Here is a 20,240-nt window from a genome sequence, read left to right on the forward strand (position 1 = left end):
ACAGGGTAACGTTATGGGCTTCTATCTCTAAGTGGTACTCGAAAAGACATGGCCTTTTGGTATCTCATTTCTGGGAAATTCTAATAAACGTGTCTTGAGAGAACTTTTCATTGTTGTGTAGCCTTTTAAAATCTTTTTTAAAAGAACTGCTACTATGGATCCTTGCATTAATATTTAGTTCTCATTACTTAATGGTGTTTTTTTATATACATATAAAATGTATATAAAGTGTTTATATGTTTTGTGCAAATGTATACAGAATACACATTTCTATTTCAAAGTTTTCTTTTTCTTCCTCTAGTTCTGTGTCCCACATAGGGCAGCGTCACTTCAGGAACAGCTTTATCTGTTGTGGACTACAAGCTAGAGTTCCTAATGGCATCATTCTGAAAGCTGGCTACCATTATCCTCCTGCTCTTGGAAACAGCACACTTGAACTTGGGTTTGTGACTCAGTATTAATAGATCATGCCTTCACTAATTCTTTGTATTATGAACCAAGAGAAATATGGCACTATTTTGAATTTTAGAGATCTCTTTTATTAAACACTAACAATTATGGACTCTTCTCCAACTTTGTAGAGTAAGGGGGAGTAACATTAATTGTGCATGTGCAGTTATATTTTTCCTTAACTGACAGTATGCCCATTAGAGGTTTTATGGCTTTCTAGACCTACACGGCACTGAAGAACCAGATTAAAGCACTGAGAGATTTATGCTATAGCTATCCTTCAGTGATGGGAAGTACCAACACTGATTTTTATCAGTGAATTGTCAGTATCAATATTACCTACCAGTATTGTCTAGAGAGACTGAAACTGAAACTTGGGCTGTTCTTGGAAGATGCGAAAGCAGAATATGCATTATCTTGGCTTAACACTTAGTAAACGTCGAAGCTGTTGGAGATGACTGCTTTTAGAGGTAGCTGTGTCTTTCACCATTGTTCAAATTTTAGGCATTAGGTTGCCATTCACTTTCCGAATCTTGTATTGTTTTAACTTAGATGTTTAAATGTTTTGTTCCATGTGTCTGTGAAGAAGTGTCCTTTAAAAGGAGCCTGTGTCCTTGAAGGTGCTTAAGAAACTATGCTGCAGCACTGCCCATTTCCCATTACTGTGTTATATTTTATTCATGCCTGTGTTTTCCTAAATAATTCTAGAAGCAGCTACTCATGGATGCATCACTAGTCATGAGACACTTTTGCCAGTCCCAATCAAGTCAATTCCATTTAATAAATGTTGGAATAGAAGGTAATATATGCTTGAGAGCTTTATTTTGAGTTTTGGTTGTATTTGTTAGATTCTTCTTCTCTTTACTATTCCACACACTGTCCATCACTACAGCGTGTGAGCTGGTGAAACCCGGAATAGCCTCCCGATGCTAAGGAGGGGAGAGAGGGGCTTTTCCAGGTTGTGCTGAGCTGCTGTGGAATGACAGAAGTCCTGCTCTTTTTGTGGGTCTGTGAGACATTCCCAACAGCGGTGGCAGCTTCCTCCCTTAGATAACACAAGTGTAGTAAGAGGAGTCTATATAGGACCTGCTATCAGGGGGCTTTGAAAATCCCATTGACACATCTGTGAACCTCTGGGCTTGTCCACAGTCCTCACTCTACTCAGGACTGGGACACCAGAGGACAGCAAAGGCAGCCTCACATTTCAGCCGTTATCTAGGGAGAGGTGGAACTTGGGACCACTCCTTGTTTCATTAATGTCTTGTTTGATAGTGAATATGTGGAACTTATTTGTCCTTGACCTATGAATTGATGAAGATGCATACTTATACAACAATATTAATAATTTGATCTGAATGTGTAAAAATTATGCCTTATACGACAGAGATATTATTTTAGGGGGCATAGCGTAGAGTCGAAAGCCCTGATATGTTTTTTGAAGAGACCATTCAAAAATGATCTATTTATTGTTCGTTCTTAAGTTGATGTTTCTGAAATGTATTAAAAAATATCTAGTTTTGGGGGCCAGCCTGCCTGGTGGTTTAGTGGTTAAGTTCGCGTGCTCTGCTTTGGTGGCCCAGGGTTTGTGGGTTCAGATCCCAGGCGTGGACCTACACACCCCTTGTCAAGCCGTGCTGAGGCAGCGTCCCACACAGAATAGAGGAAGATTGGCACAGGTGTTAGTTCAGCAACAATCTTCCTCGCACGCACACACAAGATATATACATATATATATATAGGTTTTTTTCCTGTCAACTCAAAAGTTCCCTTACGAACTCTTCTTCAGCAGTAAACTCCTAGAGTTTCCCACACAGCCCTTCTCCTATGTGTGATGAGAATCTGACACTAATGAGATGATGAGCACATTTCTGATTTGTGACTGAGGACAGGTGGGTTGAAGTCCCTGAGGGCAGCCTCCCCATGCCTACACCTTGGGGGGCACCTTTTCTTGGGGCAGCCCTGCCTTCTGAGCGAAGCACTGGGGCTGCTTGTGCCGCTGGAGGATCGTCAGACTGACAACCTTAAAAGAAAAGGACGACTCATCTTTCTAACCCCAGATATGGAATCTTTTTGAAAGTTACACTGTGTAATTTAGATTCAAAGTGTTTATTTGCTGCCAGGAACCAAGTAGCAAATGATCCCCTACAGCTTTGTTTTTTGAAGAAAACAAAACAAACTGTACAACTACAGTGCGCTCCAAGTGCCATAGATCTATTTTATTCTTCAGGAAATTATATTTGTTTTTCTTTTACAAGAGCACAACAGGAACCAAAGTAAAAGAGTGATAGATACAGCACTCAGGATAAATCATATCTTTAAAATAATAATAAAAAAATTTACACCTTGTCCTATATCCTGTTAGTATTTTCATAATATGGCCATGATTGAAAAAACAAAAAGCAAGCATTTACAACTTTTTCGATAAAGACTTTTTATGCCAGGAATGGATTAATTGTCAACAAAATTTTATACTAATCAGGCTGATGTAACTCTATTTTGGTAACATCATATCATTAACAAATTTATTTTGGAAATAGATAAAAATATTGCCCCTTGATAATAAATCTTTTTTTTCTTTGATGCAAACAGCTAGAACACCTTTTTCTTTTCCTTTTTTTTGATATTCTAAGACAAAAAAAATGGTTAATCTTCAGATTAATAAATTAGGTCATTATAATAATAAATTAATTTTTTTTAAAGTTCAGCAACCTCTGTCCAAGTATTTACAACAATACTTGAAAGTTCCTTTACAAAACAGAACACATTTTCTTTCACATTAAGCATACTGGGTATCTGTGTCTTTCACAACAAGCATTTTTAAAAGAAAAATCAATGCACAAATGGGTAATTAGTATAAAAGTGCTAAGAGCTGTTTGAAAAGTTCACACTAAGGTATACAGTCAGTTATATCTGAGGCAAACTACAACAGACTTCCAGCTTATTATGGACAATATTCCAGTAGTTGTTTCAAACAGTTGTTTGAAAAAAAAGAAAAAAATCCAGGAGCTGATTAGTGACGCAGATAAACTGCCATCAATGTCTCTGGCCAGTGAGCGAATTGAAAACCAACCTAAAGCAAATCCAAATGAGGAAGAAGATTGTAATAAAGGAATACCTTCTCCACAGCAGGTGTGATGCTGATGCTCAAGGCGTGTGCGTACACACACACACTCACACACACACATTCACACACACATCTTTCTTGCCAATTAAACTGCAGGTAGAATGAGATTTTGTGTTATTCAAAAATTTCTAAGTGTTCAAAAGCATTGATATGGAATGCCTGTTTGTCTTTGTTCTGGTTAAAATCTCATAAAAATACATTCAACAGGAAACATAAATTGTATGTGTATAAATATATATGTATATATATATTATATACACACGCACACAAATACTTTTGTTTTTTTTTGAAGCATAAGATAGTTACATAAATATTCCTATAATTGCTAAAGTTTAAAGAGGCATATTTTTTTTTGAGCTTCAACAAAGGTGCTTGAATAATATACAATTAAAATGAAGTAGTTTCTATTTTGTAGAATCAGTATATAATAAGGAAAAAAAAATCCCCAAACAGTCTTTTTTAAAAAAAGTTTCTTCTTAAGCTAGAGCTTCAACAAAACTATGAACAACCAACAATATAAGAGAACAAAGCAACAACACACAATGAAGTACAGCCCCTGGAAATGCCTGGTGTCCTCCACCTCGCCCTCCTTCCTGCCACGCTGTCGTAAGAAAAGCTCCAGTGCTCACATCACGACATGACTTAGGTCTCGTTCATTTGCTGACTCTGCTAGGAACTGGCTGATTGGCTTGGAAGAAAACAAAAGCAGCAAAAAGTATAACTGTATATATCCTTAAGAACCCGCTTTAGAGAAATGCGGCCGCCACATTTCCCTGGCTTCCTCACCGCCTACTGCAGTTGTGACTGTATAGAAAAGAAAACTGTGGCTTTAGACCTGGGATGGCTATCGAAAGGTTCTGATGCACTCGTCTGGTAGTTCTAAGGTGGTTATGGCAGCTGGATGGCAAAGCCTTTTACTGTTTCTTGCTCATTCAGGCCTGAGCTTTGCAGCAACCAGTGCAGTCTTCAGCGCAACAGGAAAAAATATCCTCTGGGCCACTGGACTGCTTTCATTTCACTGCATTTCTCCCCGAGCCAAGCTGACCAATTTGTCTTCCCAACACCGCCCTCCCACCCCTTTCCCCAACCAAACTCACTGTCCCCGCCCCCAAATATCTCTACAGCTATATTACAAGCAAATATATCTTAGCAACTTTAAAAACTTTGGTTCTAAGAAAACACTTGGTCAGTTATCTTGAGGAAAGGTGGGAATGCTTGTTCTGCACACTGCTGTAGACAGAGCCCATCCCAGGAAGTTCTTAGCACGGTACATCAAGTCACAATCCAAAACAATCCACTAAGCAAGTGCACAAACTCTAGTTTACTTTTAAGAGCAGATTTAGCCATTTTCTGTCTTTGAAAACCTCATCCAAGTCGCCTGCCTTCACACTGTTTGGTAGAAGTTGTCTGCCTGTAGATGGTTCTGTTTTTGCATGCTGTAGAAGCCACTGAATCTTGCGTCTGGTTCAGCAATTCTTAGCATTCTCTGGGAACCGTCCACCTGGACTCGGGTTCCTTTCTTGCAGTCCACAGATACCAGCTGATTATTTAAGGAAGAAGGCTATTCAATGAGAGAAGGAAGAACCACCAAGAATTAGCTGCTTTACAGATCCCAAAGTAACAGGAATCTAGTACCTAATTCAAGTGAGATAACAGCTTCAGAGCACACTGATGGGCTGTATGGAGAGTTGACATCCTGTGCTAGTACCAACAGGAGTTTTATGACGGGTACTGACAAACTGCGTTTCAAGGGGGAATGTCAATGAACTTCGTCAAACAGTGGAAAAAGGAGCTGAGAAAAACAAGGTTGGTGAAGTGACGTAACTATTTTCAAATCCTTGAAGGGCAGACCTGGGCTCGGGAGGGTTGAAGAATGAGTGCAAGTTACCAGATAGGCAGATTTTAAGATAGCCAATTTTGAATCATTCAGGCTGTATAACAGCATCACAGGCCGGGGCAGCCCGTCTGTCTCCAGTCACTCCACGCACTTTATGAGCGGGTCCTTTCCCAGCTTTTCACAGAGGGTACTGTGTCTTGATCAGCCCTGTATGCTGACCAGCACGTGCCCAGCACATAGGCTGTGCCCAGTGCACATTTGTCGAAAGAAAAGCAGAGGCAGGATAACCATCGGACAGTAATTTTATATGGTAGGGTTATCTAGAAGGTAAATTGAATTAGAATAATTATTCAGGCTGTTTTTAATTCTTAAGGTTGTATGATTTTTTTTTTTAGGAAAAAACTGAATGCAAAAGGTAGCATTAGGGTTGGAAAAATCATGATTTATTTCCCTTAATGAAAATGAATTCTTTCTTGTCTTTTAAAAATAGGCAGATTTAGGGGTCAGCCCCATGGTGTAGTGGTTAAGTTTGGTGTGTTCTGCTTCAGTGGCCCAGGTTTGCAGGTTTGGATCCCAGGTGTGAACACACCCCACTCCTCAGACACACTGTGGCAGCAACCCACATATAAAGTAGAGGAAGACTGACACAGATGTTTGCTCAGGGCTAATCTTTCTCAAGCAAAACAAAACAAAAGCAAAAACGAGGAAGATTGGCAATACATGTTAGCTCAGGGCTAATCTTCCTCAGGAAAAAAAAAAGGCAGATTTGACAACAAATATGCATTCTTTCTCCCTCAACAGGAAACCTGCCTCTCTCTACCTTGTCTGGTATTATTGTACACAATCTCTCTCTCTTTTGCTTGTTTTCCCCTTTCTGCTTGCTTTTGGCACCTCTCTCTGTCCTCTGGACTTCTGTGCATCCTCATCATCATCTAGCTCTCTTCTTGCCCCTCCTGAGTAGTAACATCTTCTCTTTATGATTTCTTTTCTCTCCCAATTCTAGGTTGATAGATCACTGATAAATACTAGGTGATCACATTTTAATTCCTATATAAATAGCAATGACTTAGGAGTCAACTGAGAGGTATTTGTTCATTTGAAAACTTTACAGTAAATCCAGGAATTTGGATCTGTAGAAAGATCAGGATTCACTAACCAACAGATGATGGATAATTGATCTAGTGAGTGATCCAGCCCTCGGCAAGTACTATACATCTGATTGCTACAGCGTGATGTGCACTTGAGGCTATGAAGAGCAGAGTAAAAATTTCCCTGGCTAATGGAGAAGATGTCAAGCAGTCTTAAGGAACTATACGTGTGCAAGCTTTCCTAGTTGACCATTCAAGAGACTGAAACTTTTTCAGGACAATACCTTAGTTGGTGTTCGATACCAGCAAAGCAGTGGGATCCACTGTTTCTTCTGATTGATGAACAGGAATGCTATTATAATAGACAGGCCTATAATTATGGGAACCACAACCGAGGCAATGGAGTCCAGCGAAGAATCTTCGCCTGGGTGCAGCCTGTTATTATCTCTGTAATCTACCTGGAGGTGACCCATGTCTAGGAGAAGAAAAATCACAAGCATTTATTACCTAAACCAGAATTTTTTAAGTATTATTTTAATTACATTGCAAACAGAAATCAGCAACTTGGTTTTATTGCTTCCTAGTACTTTAAGGCTAAAACATGATTCAAGTCTAACGTTGATCCAAAGAGCTCTTTGCGAGGGCAGAGCTCTCGAGGATGCATCTGGAGAAGGAAGTATGAGGGTGAGAAGGTTAATAATTGGGCAGGAGAATGCTGGTTCTACATGGTCAAGAAAATTCTTTTGTAGACTTTAACAAGTGACTAAAATTAGACTACTAAAACTATTTTGATTAATATTAACATATATGGTCTAAGATTTTGCAGCAGAAACATCAGTTTAGCTCCTTGCTTACTAGCAAATAGGAGACTAGGACAAAGTATATTCTGCTTACTGGTGTCATAGCTAAGACTCATTACTAGTGTAACAGCAAAAACTACGCCAGAATCAAGAGCTTGGTCTTCTGGCTGAGTGTCTGGTTCACTGAGCTCTAAGCAAAAACTTACTTTTTGTAAACTTGTTGAAAACTCCCTAGGCCTATTAGATAATTTTCCTAACGAATATGCCTTTTAGTTAATATATTGCACAGAGGACATTTAATTTTGCTCTTATCAATGAAGGTCTGTTCCTTTAAATCATCATTCTTGCAATGAATACTGCAGGCAGAGATGACAAATTTAAATATATACCAATCAGGGGCACTCGCTGAAGGTTTCCTTATTTTTCTTTTATTATGTTTCAAATAAACCACTGTAGTCAGGTAGTCTAAATGCATCAAAGACCAGGCTAGTGAAAGATGCAGGACTCATACAATCAAAAGGACTTGCTCTTAAATTGTTCTGGAAACTCAGCTCACGAAGTAGCATAGCTTTGTGATATTAAGACTGTCTTTAGTTTAAAAATCAGATTTTTATTAACATGCTTCTTTGTGTATGTGGGCGGATGGGAAGCAAAGAATCTCCCTAGTCATTTTAGTCAGTTTAGATTGTTGTACTTTATAGGAAGAGAAAAAAAGGAACATATTTATCAGCATCAAGAAAAATGCCAAAGGTAAAAATAACCATTTATTGATAAATTCAGGTTTTAAATATACAATGAGTAAAGGAATGAATTTTTGCCTTAGCACATTTCAGATGATAATGGCAATGGTTTCAGAACTATGTCATACAAGAAGATTAAAAAGTAAATTAAGGAAAATCTTGGTGAAAGGAAAATGAAGTTTCAACTGAAGTCTGTTTACAAAATTCAGTCCTTAAGTTCTGTTCTGATGCTAAAAGCAGGCCATAAAATTTAGCTTTGAACTTTCTAGTAGCCAAAATGGCAACAAGTACCATCAATAATATTCACCATGTCTTTAAGATTAAAACCAATATGTTGCTTAAGAGAAGGATAAATTTTCTTGCAACTGACACGGAGGAAATTTCTCCTCTGGGGCTTTCTAACAGAGATACTATGTAATGCATGGTCCTCAACATATTATAATAACAAAGGCTCTTCTTATGACCAAAGCCCAGCATCTAGAACAGTGTGTGGCACAGAGGAGGCACTAATATTTATTGACTGAGTGGCTGTAAACATAACGCTCAGGCACCATTCCGCCAGAGCAATTGTATAAGGAGCCAAAACACCGGGCCCAGGAATTTGGCTCTCTGGTCATCTGGCTTGATCTAAGCATAACACTTAGAAGATCTAGGTAACGGACCACTCATCTCCCAAGCAATGAATATTGCTTCTTCCAAAAGAAATATTCTAATAATTGTATAGCAATGATTTTGCAAATGTTCTTGGAGTAGACAGGAGGCAGTAGGGTGAGTCATGGCTAAGAGCAAGTTTATACTATTTTGATCAGGAGGTCTACTTTTATGGAGAAGGCAATAGTGAAAGGAACTCTGGTTGCTTTACCGCTTAACTATTGAGAGACAGAATAACACTTCTGTTATACACAACTGAAAGGACAGAGCAAGAAAAAAAAAGCATGGAATAAACCTGGTGAGTGGAAAAATTGACACCTGTAATAAATCCAACCCTCGTGGAGTGCAAACTCCCTAGAAGTAGTGGGTAACTCATAATGCATAAACACTTAGTACAGACTCTACAGGGACAGTGAATAATCTATTATTACTCCGCTTACAAAATTTATTCACATGCATAAATATGAGAGATGGCTTAGAAATTCCAGATACCAAGCTCTTAGGACAAGGTCATATTTCTTTCCATCATCACTAGGTCTCTGAGCATGTGGGGCCAGAAGGAAGCATTTTACTCAGTTACCTGCAGATTTATTTTATCATTCCTGGGTGCTAAATGTGATCCAGCCGAGCAGGTCTTCCCTGGAGTAGTTATTTGAACTTACTTGGTCACACCATTTAAAAAGTTACCCAAAGTAAGTTTTAAAAATTAGAGAGAGAGAAAAAAAAAGGAGACCATACACACGACTAGACAGACCTCAGTTGATGCTGGCACTTACCTCTGGGGAGATGGATGATGTCATTTTCACTGGGTGTGGGCCACACAGGAACCTCCAGGTCAATCTCTCCACGATGATTCGTCTTCTCTATGGGTATATTGGTTGGTTCTGGGACATACATTTCTGAAAGAAGGGGGCATTTTTCATAAGAGATGATGGAGGGGCTACATAGCGTTGACTTTTGTTTCCTTAATCCAAATGGATGGTGCATTCAATTCAATACAGTTGTCCTGGGACATGAAAGATTCAGTTGCTGCATTTACATCATTAATGCTACAGAGTCACTGAGGTGGGAAACAGGTCTCATAACTATTTAAAAGGAGGGGAAAGTTTTCTCCTCTACTAGGGTCAGAAGCTCTGCTTTTTCATATTAAAAGGTGTTGGCTCTAAAGTTTTGTGTAAGCTGATGAGGACTGGCTGAAATAGAAGGATTTCTTTTACTTTCCATCAGCTAAATACTGTACTTTAATAACTGCTGCCCTTTAATCCATGAATGTTGAATCATTTATATAAATATGCCACAGGAAATGAACAAGTTAAAGCATCTTCCAGTCTTTATGCATTTCTTAGCCAATCCCCTTCCACTCTCCTCCCCTAAATGGGAAAGAACTGTAGGCAGACCTCACAAGGTGCTGCCTGATGAAGTCTTCAATGTCTGCTGTGTTACCATGGGAATCATGCGTATTGGAAAATGATGTTCAGTAAATATGTTTACATTATCTAACATGATCATATAGGTACTTCAATCAACAAGATATAACAACATGAAACGAAACTGTCTGAGAGGAAGAATATTCCTCATCACACAGGTCTTCTGCTAATGAGCTGCATCGCTTTCGATAATTCACTTAACTTTTCTGAGCATCAGTTTCTACCGTAAAATGGGACAAGTACTAACTAGCTAACCAGCTCACAGGTTTTGAATTCATATCCAAAGACGGCAGGAGGGAAAGTGTTTTGTAAAGGGTGAGGCTATTCAGAGTGTTAGCTGGTATGCAGAGAGGATGAAGCGAGGTAGCATGAGCTATCTAAATGAGCAATGGAAGCTGAAACTTCAGCCAAGAGCCTTGACTAAGAGCATATAGTGAGTCAAACAGAACAGGACAGGATCCAGCCTTCCTGGCAGGCCACACTTAATCAGAGTAAAGTGGCAAAGCTTGACTGATTGCAAAATTTGCTTAGAGACAGGATGGAGAAATGATTTATCAATAATACATCAGATGCAGAAAAGAGTTACAGAAATTAAATTCCAATCCAACAGTAAATCTAACTGAGAAGTCACTGGAGAAATTTCTAGTAACGAACAAGGATGTCAGCAGTATCTGCACTCTCGCCTTCACTAAACTTACAAACCAAGGAGAGTGAATCTTTGCCTCTTCTCCCACTGCCCATCACCTGGATTTGGGTCCTTACTGTCACACACCTGGGACATCTGCAATGTGAGTTAGAGCTGTCCTGGCCTCTGGTCTCTCCCTGCCTTAGTCCCTCCTGTATACCAGCCTGTTACTCTTCCCAAAGCACCTCGATCATGTCATTCATCTGCTCAAAAACAAGCCTCGCCACTCCCTACAGGGACAAAGTCTATACTCTTCATTTGACAATTAAGGCCCTAAAAATCTTGGCCAAAGCTATCTTTTTTTGTCCTTATATCCTGCTATTAGAACTCTGTGTTCTAGGGGCATTTGACCTTGACTTTTCCATCTAGGTCTTTGGTTGCATTATCGTCTTCACTCCAATGAAGAGAGCCCACCTGTCCTTCAAGGTTTAGCTCAAATACGCCTGTGAAAGGCTCCAAGGCCACTTGACTTCACAGTAAAATATGCCTTGTGAGCTGAGCGCTCAGGGTCTGTTGCAGGGTTGTATAACCACCGTCTCCAGTTCACCCTGCCCCTTGTCTCTTGAAGCCACTTAGAGACTGCCTCCACCACTCCACTGAAATGGCTCTTGTCAAGATGATGAGGACGAGGCTAAACACACAGCAGTTAGTTCCCGCTGCTCGTCTGCCTTGAGCTGACGGCATTCCTCCTATCCTTTCTCCACTTGGCTTCCAGGTCACGGCTCTCTCAGTTTCCTCCTGTGTCGCTGCGGCTCCTCCTCCATTTCCTTTGCTAGTTCCGCGTCTCCTGCCCAGTCTGCAAAGTTGGAGGGTCTCTGGGCTCAGTCCTGGGCTCTCTCTTCTTATCTACACTCACTCCGTGGGTGACGTCATCTAGTCTTAAGGCTTAAAAACCACCTACGGCTGACAACTTTCAAATTATGGATGGATTCCCAGTCTCTCTCCTGAACTCCAGGTTGGCTATTCACTGTCTATTCATTATCTCCACTTAGACGTCTAATGGGGATTTCAAACTAAAAATGCCCCAAACCAAAGTGATTTATTCAGAGCTGCAACTCCATGGTTTAGTCCAAAAACATTACAGTCGTCCTTGCTTCTCTCTTCCTCTCACTCCTCACATCTTATTCGAATCCTACTGATTCTACCCTTACAGTATAATAAAAATCCGACCACTTCTCCCCACCTGCACAGCTACTGCCCTGGTCCGAGCCACCACCACCCCTTACCTGGATTACTGCAAAAACCTCCGAATTGGTCTCTGCTTCTCCTCCTGCCCTCCACATCCCACAGTCCATGCTCAACCCAGCACCAGAGAAATCCCATTAAGGATAAGTCAGATCACAGCACTCCTGTGCTCAAAGGCCTCCGAAGTTTCCGTCTCAGTAAAGTCCTACAATCACCCGTGGGACTGCGTGTTTTGGCCCAGGATGACCTCTCTGCCTTCCCCTCATCACCCTCCCTGCTCCCTGGGTCCCATCCGCACAGGCCTCCCTACTTCTCCCTGCACGTGCACAGCATGTTCCCAGCCCACAACTCTTGCTCTGCCTATACCGAGCGTTCTGCCTCTTCCCCAGGAACCCTGCAGTTCTGGGTCCCTTTACAAAGGTCACCTCATCAGTGAGGCGCTCCCTGAACATTCCATATGAAACAAAACCACCTCTCCCCACCTTTCCCGGCCCCGCCCAGGCTCGCTCTGCTCTTCTTCCTGCCCTTCTCCCCGCCTTGTCTGCTGTCTGTTCACTGTTCACTTGTCTGCTGCCTGCCTGTCTCTCTCTACGAAAATGTGAGCTCCGTGTGGATGGGGACTTTGAGCCGCTGCTGTCTCCCCAGTGCCTAGAACAGTGCTGGGGCACGGTAGGCACTAAATGAATCTTTGTTGAATAAATAAGGTCAAGTTTCACCATTTATATCATTAAAAGCACATTACTAAGAAAAGTGGTACGAAACTTGTGAAACATAGTTGATATGTACTAGATAAAACAACTCCAATACATATTTTTCCTTATTCTTCTCATGCAAAACACTGAAGGATTTTGTTTTTCCCCACGTGCCACCAGGGGATGAAACATCACAGAGGCGAACCTCTGACTCTTAATCTATACCTTTATCACGGCCAGTGAGACCAGACTATGAAGAGTACCCTACCGAAGGCTCTGTAAAGGGTTCAACCCCTCGCCTGGCGAATATCCCATCCTTCTCAGGGGATAAGTGGCCATTCTTAGAAGTGCCAATTAGGGCCAGTCTGCACAACACTCGAACTAAAGGCAAACGTGCACAGAGATCACTGAAACTCTGGGTTTGACGGACTGTCCATTTTACAACTGCACATTATAAATGCACTTCTTTGCTGGTGTGGCTCCCAGCTCACTGCGCTCCATGGAGCAGGATTCTCTGATGTAACGCTGCAAGAGAGCACAAGGATCGAGGCAAAGATGGAGAGGCTCCTGACTTGCTCAGGACCTCAGCAGGCTCAGAGAGTGAGCCCTCTCTCTGGTTTGTCTGTTTAGGGCTTTAGATCTGGAACACTGCCTGGAGGCCATCCTGCCGAGGGCTCGGGGCCTGCATTTCTGGGATGAGGGGAAGAGGATAAAAGAGCTGTTTTGGCAGGAGACACAGATGTGGAAACTAGCAGAAGGCCTGGGGTAGGATCTGGGCAGCTGTGGGGAACTTAGGTTTGAAACCAGGAGGGGAGTTACTGAGCTGACATGAAGGGTGGGATGTGGGGGAAGATGCAGGCACGGGGTTTGGCAACAGCCAGCCTGGGGCGCTCAGTGGTTGCGGTCTACGTGGGAAGAGATGGAAAGTTCAGTGGAGTGCCTGGAAGAAGGCTGCATGGGATGTTATGGCTACTGCTGGAACTGAAGAACTGAAGAAAGATTGAGCCAGAACCATATTCTTTAAACGCAGCTCTTCCCTTTTGGTTCTGATATATATTCATCTGTTGAGCACATTCCCTACTATGTCCAGTCTTGGACCTGTTTCCCTAGGCTAGTCTGACACTGCACTAAAACTGTGCTACTAGGATAGGGCAGGTGTCATTAACAGGTCTGTTATACCCATAAGGCCATACTGTCACTAAAGTTTAGAGAATGCAAATCAGAAGAACCAGAGCAATTCTGGCATGGACGCAAAATGTGGCACTCACCTTGACGGTCACAGTCTCTTAAGTTACCCCCCATGTCCCTGTACAGGAAGACTTCAGCTGCGTCCAACATACTCCTTGGGGCACATGAGCTAATGGATGGGTGGAGCAGGTTCTGGGTCTGCTCTGGTTTCATCTTAAGTTAATAATACGACTTGAAATACAGCAGGACGATAGCTTAGATACCTGGACACATTGGGCAGCAACTTCCTTCCACGTTGATGGGCTCGACGCAGGGCAGGGGCGGGCAGCTCACGGTTGAGCAGAGGGTCTGGCCCTGCAGGCAGTAGCAGTGTGTGCAGCTGTCAATGTCCCACCGCTCCTCGTCGGCGTAGGCCTTCCCACTGAAGTGGCACACCACCTTCTTTGCAATCGTGTCTTCTAGTGGGAAAAAAAGCACATGGTGGAGTTGCTTGATGCGACAAAGCACAACATCTTATTAAACTTAAGACATAAAGGGAACAGCTTTGTACAATCACAATATGCTTTAGGATTTCCAGAATTTGGGGGAACTTTCGCTTCCCTAGTCTCCTACTACCATTTGCTTCTGCTCAGGAGAAGCTTTAGAACTCTCATCTTGTGGCCTGAACCCAATCAAGGGCCACTGAGGCTAACACAGGGCAGTGACTGTTACAACCAGCTGGGAATGATACCGCTGGGTAAGCGTCATTAGATTGTCATTGCAAAATATACAAATTTAATCACTGTACAGCTGTTAAACACACTAGATGAAAAAACTAAAACTGAAATACAAACAGGCAGAGACATGTTCAGAGATTTTGTTCTATGTAGAAAGAGATAAAAAGTCCAGCTGAGTATATTTACAGAGATGATTCAAGAAATTCCTACTTCTACTTAATCTTTCTGTAAATGATTCTGGAGAAGAGTAAGGAATGATAATAGCACGTTGCAGGGAGCTAGCTGGCCTCCTGTGCTATCCTGGAGGGGAATTAGCATTGAGATAACCATTTCCTTCATTTTTCAGTGATGCTGTATGGATTTCCATCTCATCAACAAGGAAATTTCTACTTTAAAAACAACCTCGTTTCAACCCGTGTTTTTCAGCAAACTATGGGTTTTGGGAACAATCTATTTTTAAGAGCTATTTTTATGTACTATTAAGACTTTACAGCTTAAAACATTCTGCTCAGGGGCTGGCCCCGTGGCTGGGTGGTTAAATTCGCGCGCTCCGCTTTGGCGGCCCAGGGTTTCGCTGGTTCGGATCCTGGGCACGGACATGGCACCGCTTGTCAGGCCATGTTGAGGTGGTGTCCCACATGCCACAGCTAGAAGGGCCCACAACTAAAATATACAACTATGTACCGGGGGGATTTGGGGAGAAAAAGCAATAAAACAAAACAAAAGATTGGCAACAGTTGTTAGCTCAGGTGCCAATCTTCAAAAAAACAAACAAAACATTCTGCTCTCCTTTTTCCTCCCTCTCCCTTGCCATCCCCATTCCCCATACCCTTCACCTTTTCCTTGAAAGTTCCTTTCTCTTTGACTCAACGACTTCCCCTGATTTCCCTGAACTCACTGACTTAGCACTGGTCACATTCCCTCTAGAGCTCAAGAACCGTGGCTCACAGGGAGGCCTAAGTGACCAGCAAAGCAGAGATGGGCAGACCAATGGAGACACGTGGAGAGCGCAGCACCTCTAGTCCCTGGATAGGCCAGTAACCGGATGACTCCTACCAATGTGAAAAAATGTTATGCTCAGATTCTAAAGACAGCTCCAGTCACCATTGGTCACTAGTAAATGTAAAACTATAAAGGAATCTGGAAGGCATCTGGGAAGCCCTGAAGGGGCAATGTTCATTGCCCCGGACACAGAGGAGAGAACCCAGATGCCTGCAGGTGCAAGAAGAAATGCGTAAGCGTATGGCATCAGGAGCCATTTTCGCCGAGCAGCCCCCAACTCTGTAGCCAAGTGCTCCGAGGAGGCTGGAAGCTACTCTCTGTGAAGAGCTGGTGCAAAGCTTCCTGTTGAGCTTTTCCAGAGGACAGTCACAGACAGAAATGCTCATGTGTCTTTGGTGTCCACATTCTCCTCTTACCAATTACTTGAGTAGACGCACCTTTTACAACGGCACTAATAATGTCCCATTACTGGAGTATTTTGTATTTCCATAGATATAAGTCACAGTCCCTGTGGAGAGTTATAAGCAAGCACAGGGAGGAATCTATGTCAAGTGTTAAAATGCGTAATCTCTGTTTCTCAACATTTTCCCATCGTTTCTCCCATTATTGCTGCCCAAGGTTCAACAAAGGATATTGAGTAATCATGGAAAGTTCTAGTTGTAAACAGAGTATCCACTACTGTTTCAGTATCTACTAAAAACATACTTCCCTGTATTTGTAACTGATCCACAGAAAGCTTTCTGGTGCACTGACTGTTAAGTTTAAAAACTCATTTGAAGGCTTTCAAACCAAACCCAGAATAGAAGTTTTTGCTAATATGGAATCCTTAGAGGAGGGAACTTCATTAAGATATCCAAAATGTACACGGTGAATGGTTGAGCAGAATCATTAACGAACCTAATTTAAGTAATATTCTGCCCTCCAGCCAACATTTCACTGAGGACATTAGATTTGCTATCAAATCTAGAGTCTATTACGCAGATAATTCTTTATGAAAGGAAGCATTTCTCCATAAAGCAATATTACTGATTATATTTTACATAAACCTTGTAACAGCTCATACGATGGACCAATGTCACAGCATAAAATTTGAGTAAGGTACAAGGACCTTAGGAAAGAGAAGGTTAAACTCACTCATTTCATCCTTCGCTTTCTACTGTGCTTTTCCTCCTAGAGATATCTTTGCCCATCCTCTTCTTAGAGAAAAAGAGAAAGGGAATGAGATACAGGCACAGAAAGGATGAGGACTTTGTGAAAAGGAGTTCGAGTTAAGGACAAGCACTGGTCTATATTTTCTTAAGATTGAGGCAATGACACTCATTACATCTTGAGATGTTTAATTAATTAATGCTACTAATATTTATGAGGTTAAAATTATCTAGTAAGGTGTTAAAAATAGTAATTATATGTTAAACATAAAGGCATTCATTCATTCCACAACCTTTTTTTTTTTTTCTGAGGAAGATTAGCCCCAAGCTAACATTCATTACCAATCTTCCTCATTCTGCTTGAGGAAGATTAGCTGTGAGCTAACATCTGTGCCAATCTTCCTCTATTTTGTATGTGGGATGCCGCCACAGCATAGGTTGATGCGTCTGTGCCAGGGATCCAAACCTGCAAACCCCAGGCTGTCCAAGTGGAGCATGCAAATTTAACCACTATGCCACTGGGCTGGCCACTCATTCCACAAACTTTTATCATCAATGAAAAAGATGGCATGATCCTGACCCTGATCGGGAGGACTGAACAGAAGTGGTGGAGACAGGCCCGGCGACTGGAATTCCTTACCACAGCACAACGCAGCAACTCTTGCTACCGTGAACTAGACGAGGAGCTGGACAACATGGAGGGCAAAGCAACCAACTCTGCTGGGGAGCTGGGGAAGCCTTCACCCACGATTTGACGCTCGAGTTTTACTTTGAGGGATGAGGAACAGGAGATGAAGAAGCCGGAGGGAGAGCATTCCAAGCAGAAGGTGGTGTGCCCAACAGCTTGCCATGTTGGAAGGATGGTGAGAAGCGTCAGGCTGTAGAGAGTGAGCACGTGCACATGCATGCGTGATGGTTGGAGGTGAAGTAGGGACTGGATGGTAAAGGCCTTGAATAACAGCTAACAGGTTTAGATTCCTTCCTGTGGTGGTGGGAGAGGCCTTATCAGCTTTGATTTAAGAAGAGAACCCTGGAATGTGATAATTTGGAAGACTAAATGGGTAAGGAAGATGGGGATACCATTCAAGGGGATGTGTATGGGCCTAGATTAATGCCACAGTGATGGAGATGGAAAAGCTAGGCTAGATTTGAGAGAGATTTCTGAGAAACAGCTGTCAGGATACGGATGGTTAAGGGAGAGGGAGGCATGAAGGACGACCCCGTCTCTTGCAATGAGAGGCTAGGCAGAGGTAATACCAATATATGAGTCACTTTCCTGCTTTAAGAAATAAACAGTTGGTGACCTTGTTGGGGGTCTGGTCAGGCCTTATCAAACTGCTCCAGATATTCCAGTGGGTCAACCTAAGCTCCAGTGGTTGACCCTCAAACTCTTAGCCTCTCTGTGTGAACATGACCATGAAGCTGCCACTGGGATAGAGCTGATTTGGGGCTCAACAAGGTAAAAGAGGCCAAATTTCAGTCAGTCACTGGAAGCTACAGACAGGAAAACACCAGCGGTGAGAGTAGGGGGTGTCCCTCACATATCTTTAAGAAGTTTCTACTACTTTGAGCCAATAATTCTACTTCTAGTAAGCTATCCCAAGGAAATAATCAGAAAAGGTCTAAAATAAGTTGTTTACGTAGATGTTCATCACAATGTTATTTGTAACAGCCAAAAATCTGTGTCCAACAATATGGGAATGTTCAAATGGCTCATGACACAATCATATGAGAGAATACATGTAGTTATTAAAATGTATCATGTAGTATAAGCTTAAGCACGTAAAGAGGAAAATTAAAAACTGTCTAGAAAGAAATGAAAATGTAAACAGTAATTGTTAGAATCAAGAGTGAACGTTGCTCTTTAACTTTTCTTTTTGCAATGAGTAAGTTTCTTTTGATGATGAGGCAATCATATTAAAATGGGTATCTCAAACAAAGAGACATGCACATGTGTTACCCACCTTCCCCCCCAACCCCCAATAAACATACACACATACTTGAAAACACTGAAGAGAAGAGCTTAGTCTGACCCTGGTTCTAAAGAACCTGGCCACGTGGTGTGGGGCTTTCTGAAGCCACTGACCCACTTCGAGGAATTTCAACAGACGGCAAGAAAACTAAACCATGGGAGAAATGCCAAAGATCCACTGCTGACCTACAGCATAACACAGTGTTTATGTAACTGCTCATTCAGCAATTGCATGAGATCATTCTCTAAAAGAATATTTATAAAATGATATAAGAGAGAGATCAACTACTCTGAATGCCTTGGAGGAGATGGGTGGAACCAAGAACTTTGACTACATATTAGGCGAAACTACAGTTTCTCATTTGATTTTATTATAAAAATAAATCTCTGTCTAAATTCAATGAAGATTAAGAATCGAAGTAGCAACATGACGACAAGGAACACAGTGAAACTCATTGAACGGGAAGCTCCACAGAGACACCGCAGCGGGCTCTGCACAGGTGCTCACGGGAGGAGTCAGACTCATTGAGCGTCTGGGGGCTACAGCAGCTGTAATGAAGCTCTTCCTCTTCAGGGAGTGGGCTGACTACCACGGATCGAATTTCCAGGTGGTTCTACCAATCTAGCTCTATTTCATTCAAGCTCTACTCATCACAGAGTACCTCAGAAGCATCTTGCCTTCAAGCTCATTTCCAAATGAGTTAATTATGACTCAAGATCAGGAAGCTATCTTATTAGGTTTAAAACACTGGGGCGGGTAGGGCATAGAGGTGGATGCCAATCAATCGTTGGCTGACAGCACCAGCTGAAAGAATGAGTCTTTCCCTAGAGGTGGCAGAGAGTGAAAAAGGAACCAGTGGCCCCAGACCTTGTAAAGGGACCTGAGGGTGGGAGTGAGGGACCTCAAGGTCTGCACGGAAGTCTAAACCAGCGCTTGGGTTTGCCGTGCCGACCTCAGCAAGGCCACAACAAGACCTAAGATCTGTATGACCAGCATTCTCATAGCTGATCTCCTTAAGGACTAGAGGTCAGATGAGGTAGATGGTACAGACAAGAGAGACAGCAGGTGGTTTTGAAAGAAGAGTCTAAGTGCTAAGTACTGAAGAAGAGAACTAGCATCTGCCGAGCATCCACGGTGCCCAGGTGCTGTGCTCAAGAGCGCCACACGGATCAGCCTCACAGCAACTCCACGAGGTAGGGTTGTCTATTCCACCTTTGGAGAAACTCAGGTTCAGAGGGGGAAGTGACCTCATGTAACCAAGCTAGAGAATGGCAGAGCCTGCATATACTCCTGGCTCCATCTGACTTCAAGGGCCACGTTCTTTGCCGTGACCGCCACCTAATGGCTCCCTTTCTTACCCTCCCAGGAACACATGGAACCCCCTTCATGTGGTCTCAAATGTGCCTGGAAAAGCAGACAACTTTTTGGCTATCCAACAATTTCAGCTGAAGGCCAAGCTGGTTCCAACCTGCTGCCTCGGTGTGAGCCACGGCCAGCAGTAGACGTGTTAATCAGGGCCAGGAGGTTTGTGGAT

General features: G+C 42.4%; 2 protein-coding genes across 7 annotated transcripts in view; one reads left to right on the plus strand and one right to left on the minus strand.

Moving 5' to 3' along the window:
• FEZ2 (fasciculation and elongation protein zeta 2) overlaps positions 1 to 1,253 on the plus strand; it is a 38,827-nt gene extending 37,574 nt beyond the window's left edge. For all 6 annotated transcript variants that reach the window (XR_011526592.1, XR_011526593.1, XR_011526594.1 and 3 more), the window contains one exon: positions 302 to 1,253. Coding sequence is in view for 2 of the 6 variants with exons in the window: in XM_070574086.1 (XP_070430187.1) it covers positions 302 to 318 (17 nt within the window). In the remaining 4 variants the exon portion in view is untranslated. The remainder of the gene's footprint in view (positions 1 to 301) is intronic.
• Positions 1,254 to 2,640: 1,387 nt separating this feature from the next.
• Positions 2,641 to 20,240, minus strand: part of CRIM1 (cysteine rich transmembrane BMP regulator 1) — a 187,809-nt gene continuing 170,209 nt past the window's right edge. Inside the window, exons 14-17 of the mRNA XM_070574085.1 lie at positions 14,131 to 14,325; positions 9,467 to 9,589; positions 6,784 to 6,974; positions 2,641 to 5,135 (exon numbers count right to left, since the gene is read on the minus strand). Of these exons, the coding sequence (XP_070430186.1) occupies positions 4,959 to 5,135; positions 6,784 to 6,974; positions 9,467 to 9,589; positions 14,131 to 14,325 (686 nt within the window). The 3' untranslated portion in view covers positions 2,641 to 4,958. The remainder of the gene's footprint in view (positions 5,136 to 6,783; positions 6,975 to 9,466; positions 9,590 to 14,130; positions 14,326 to 20,240) is intronic.

The sequence above is a fragment of the Equus przewalskii genome, chromosome 14, assembly GCF_037783145.1.
Source record: "Equus przewalskii isolate Varuska chromosome 14, EquPr2, whole genome shotgun sequence".
Lineage (NCBI taxonomy): Eukaryota > Metazoa > Chordata > Mammalia > Perissodactyla > Equidae > Equus > Equus przewalskii.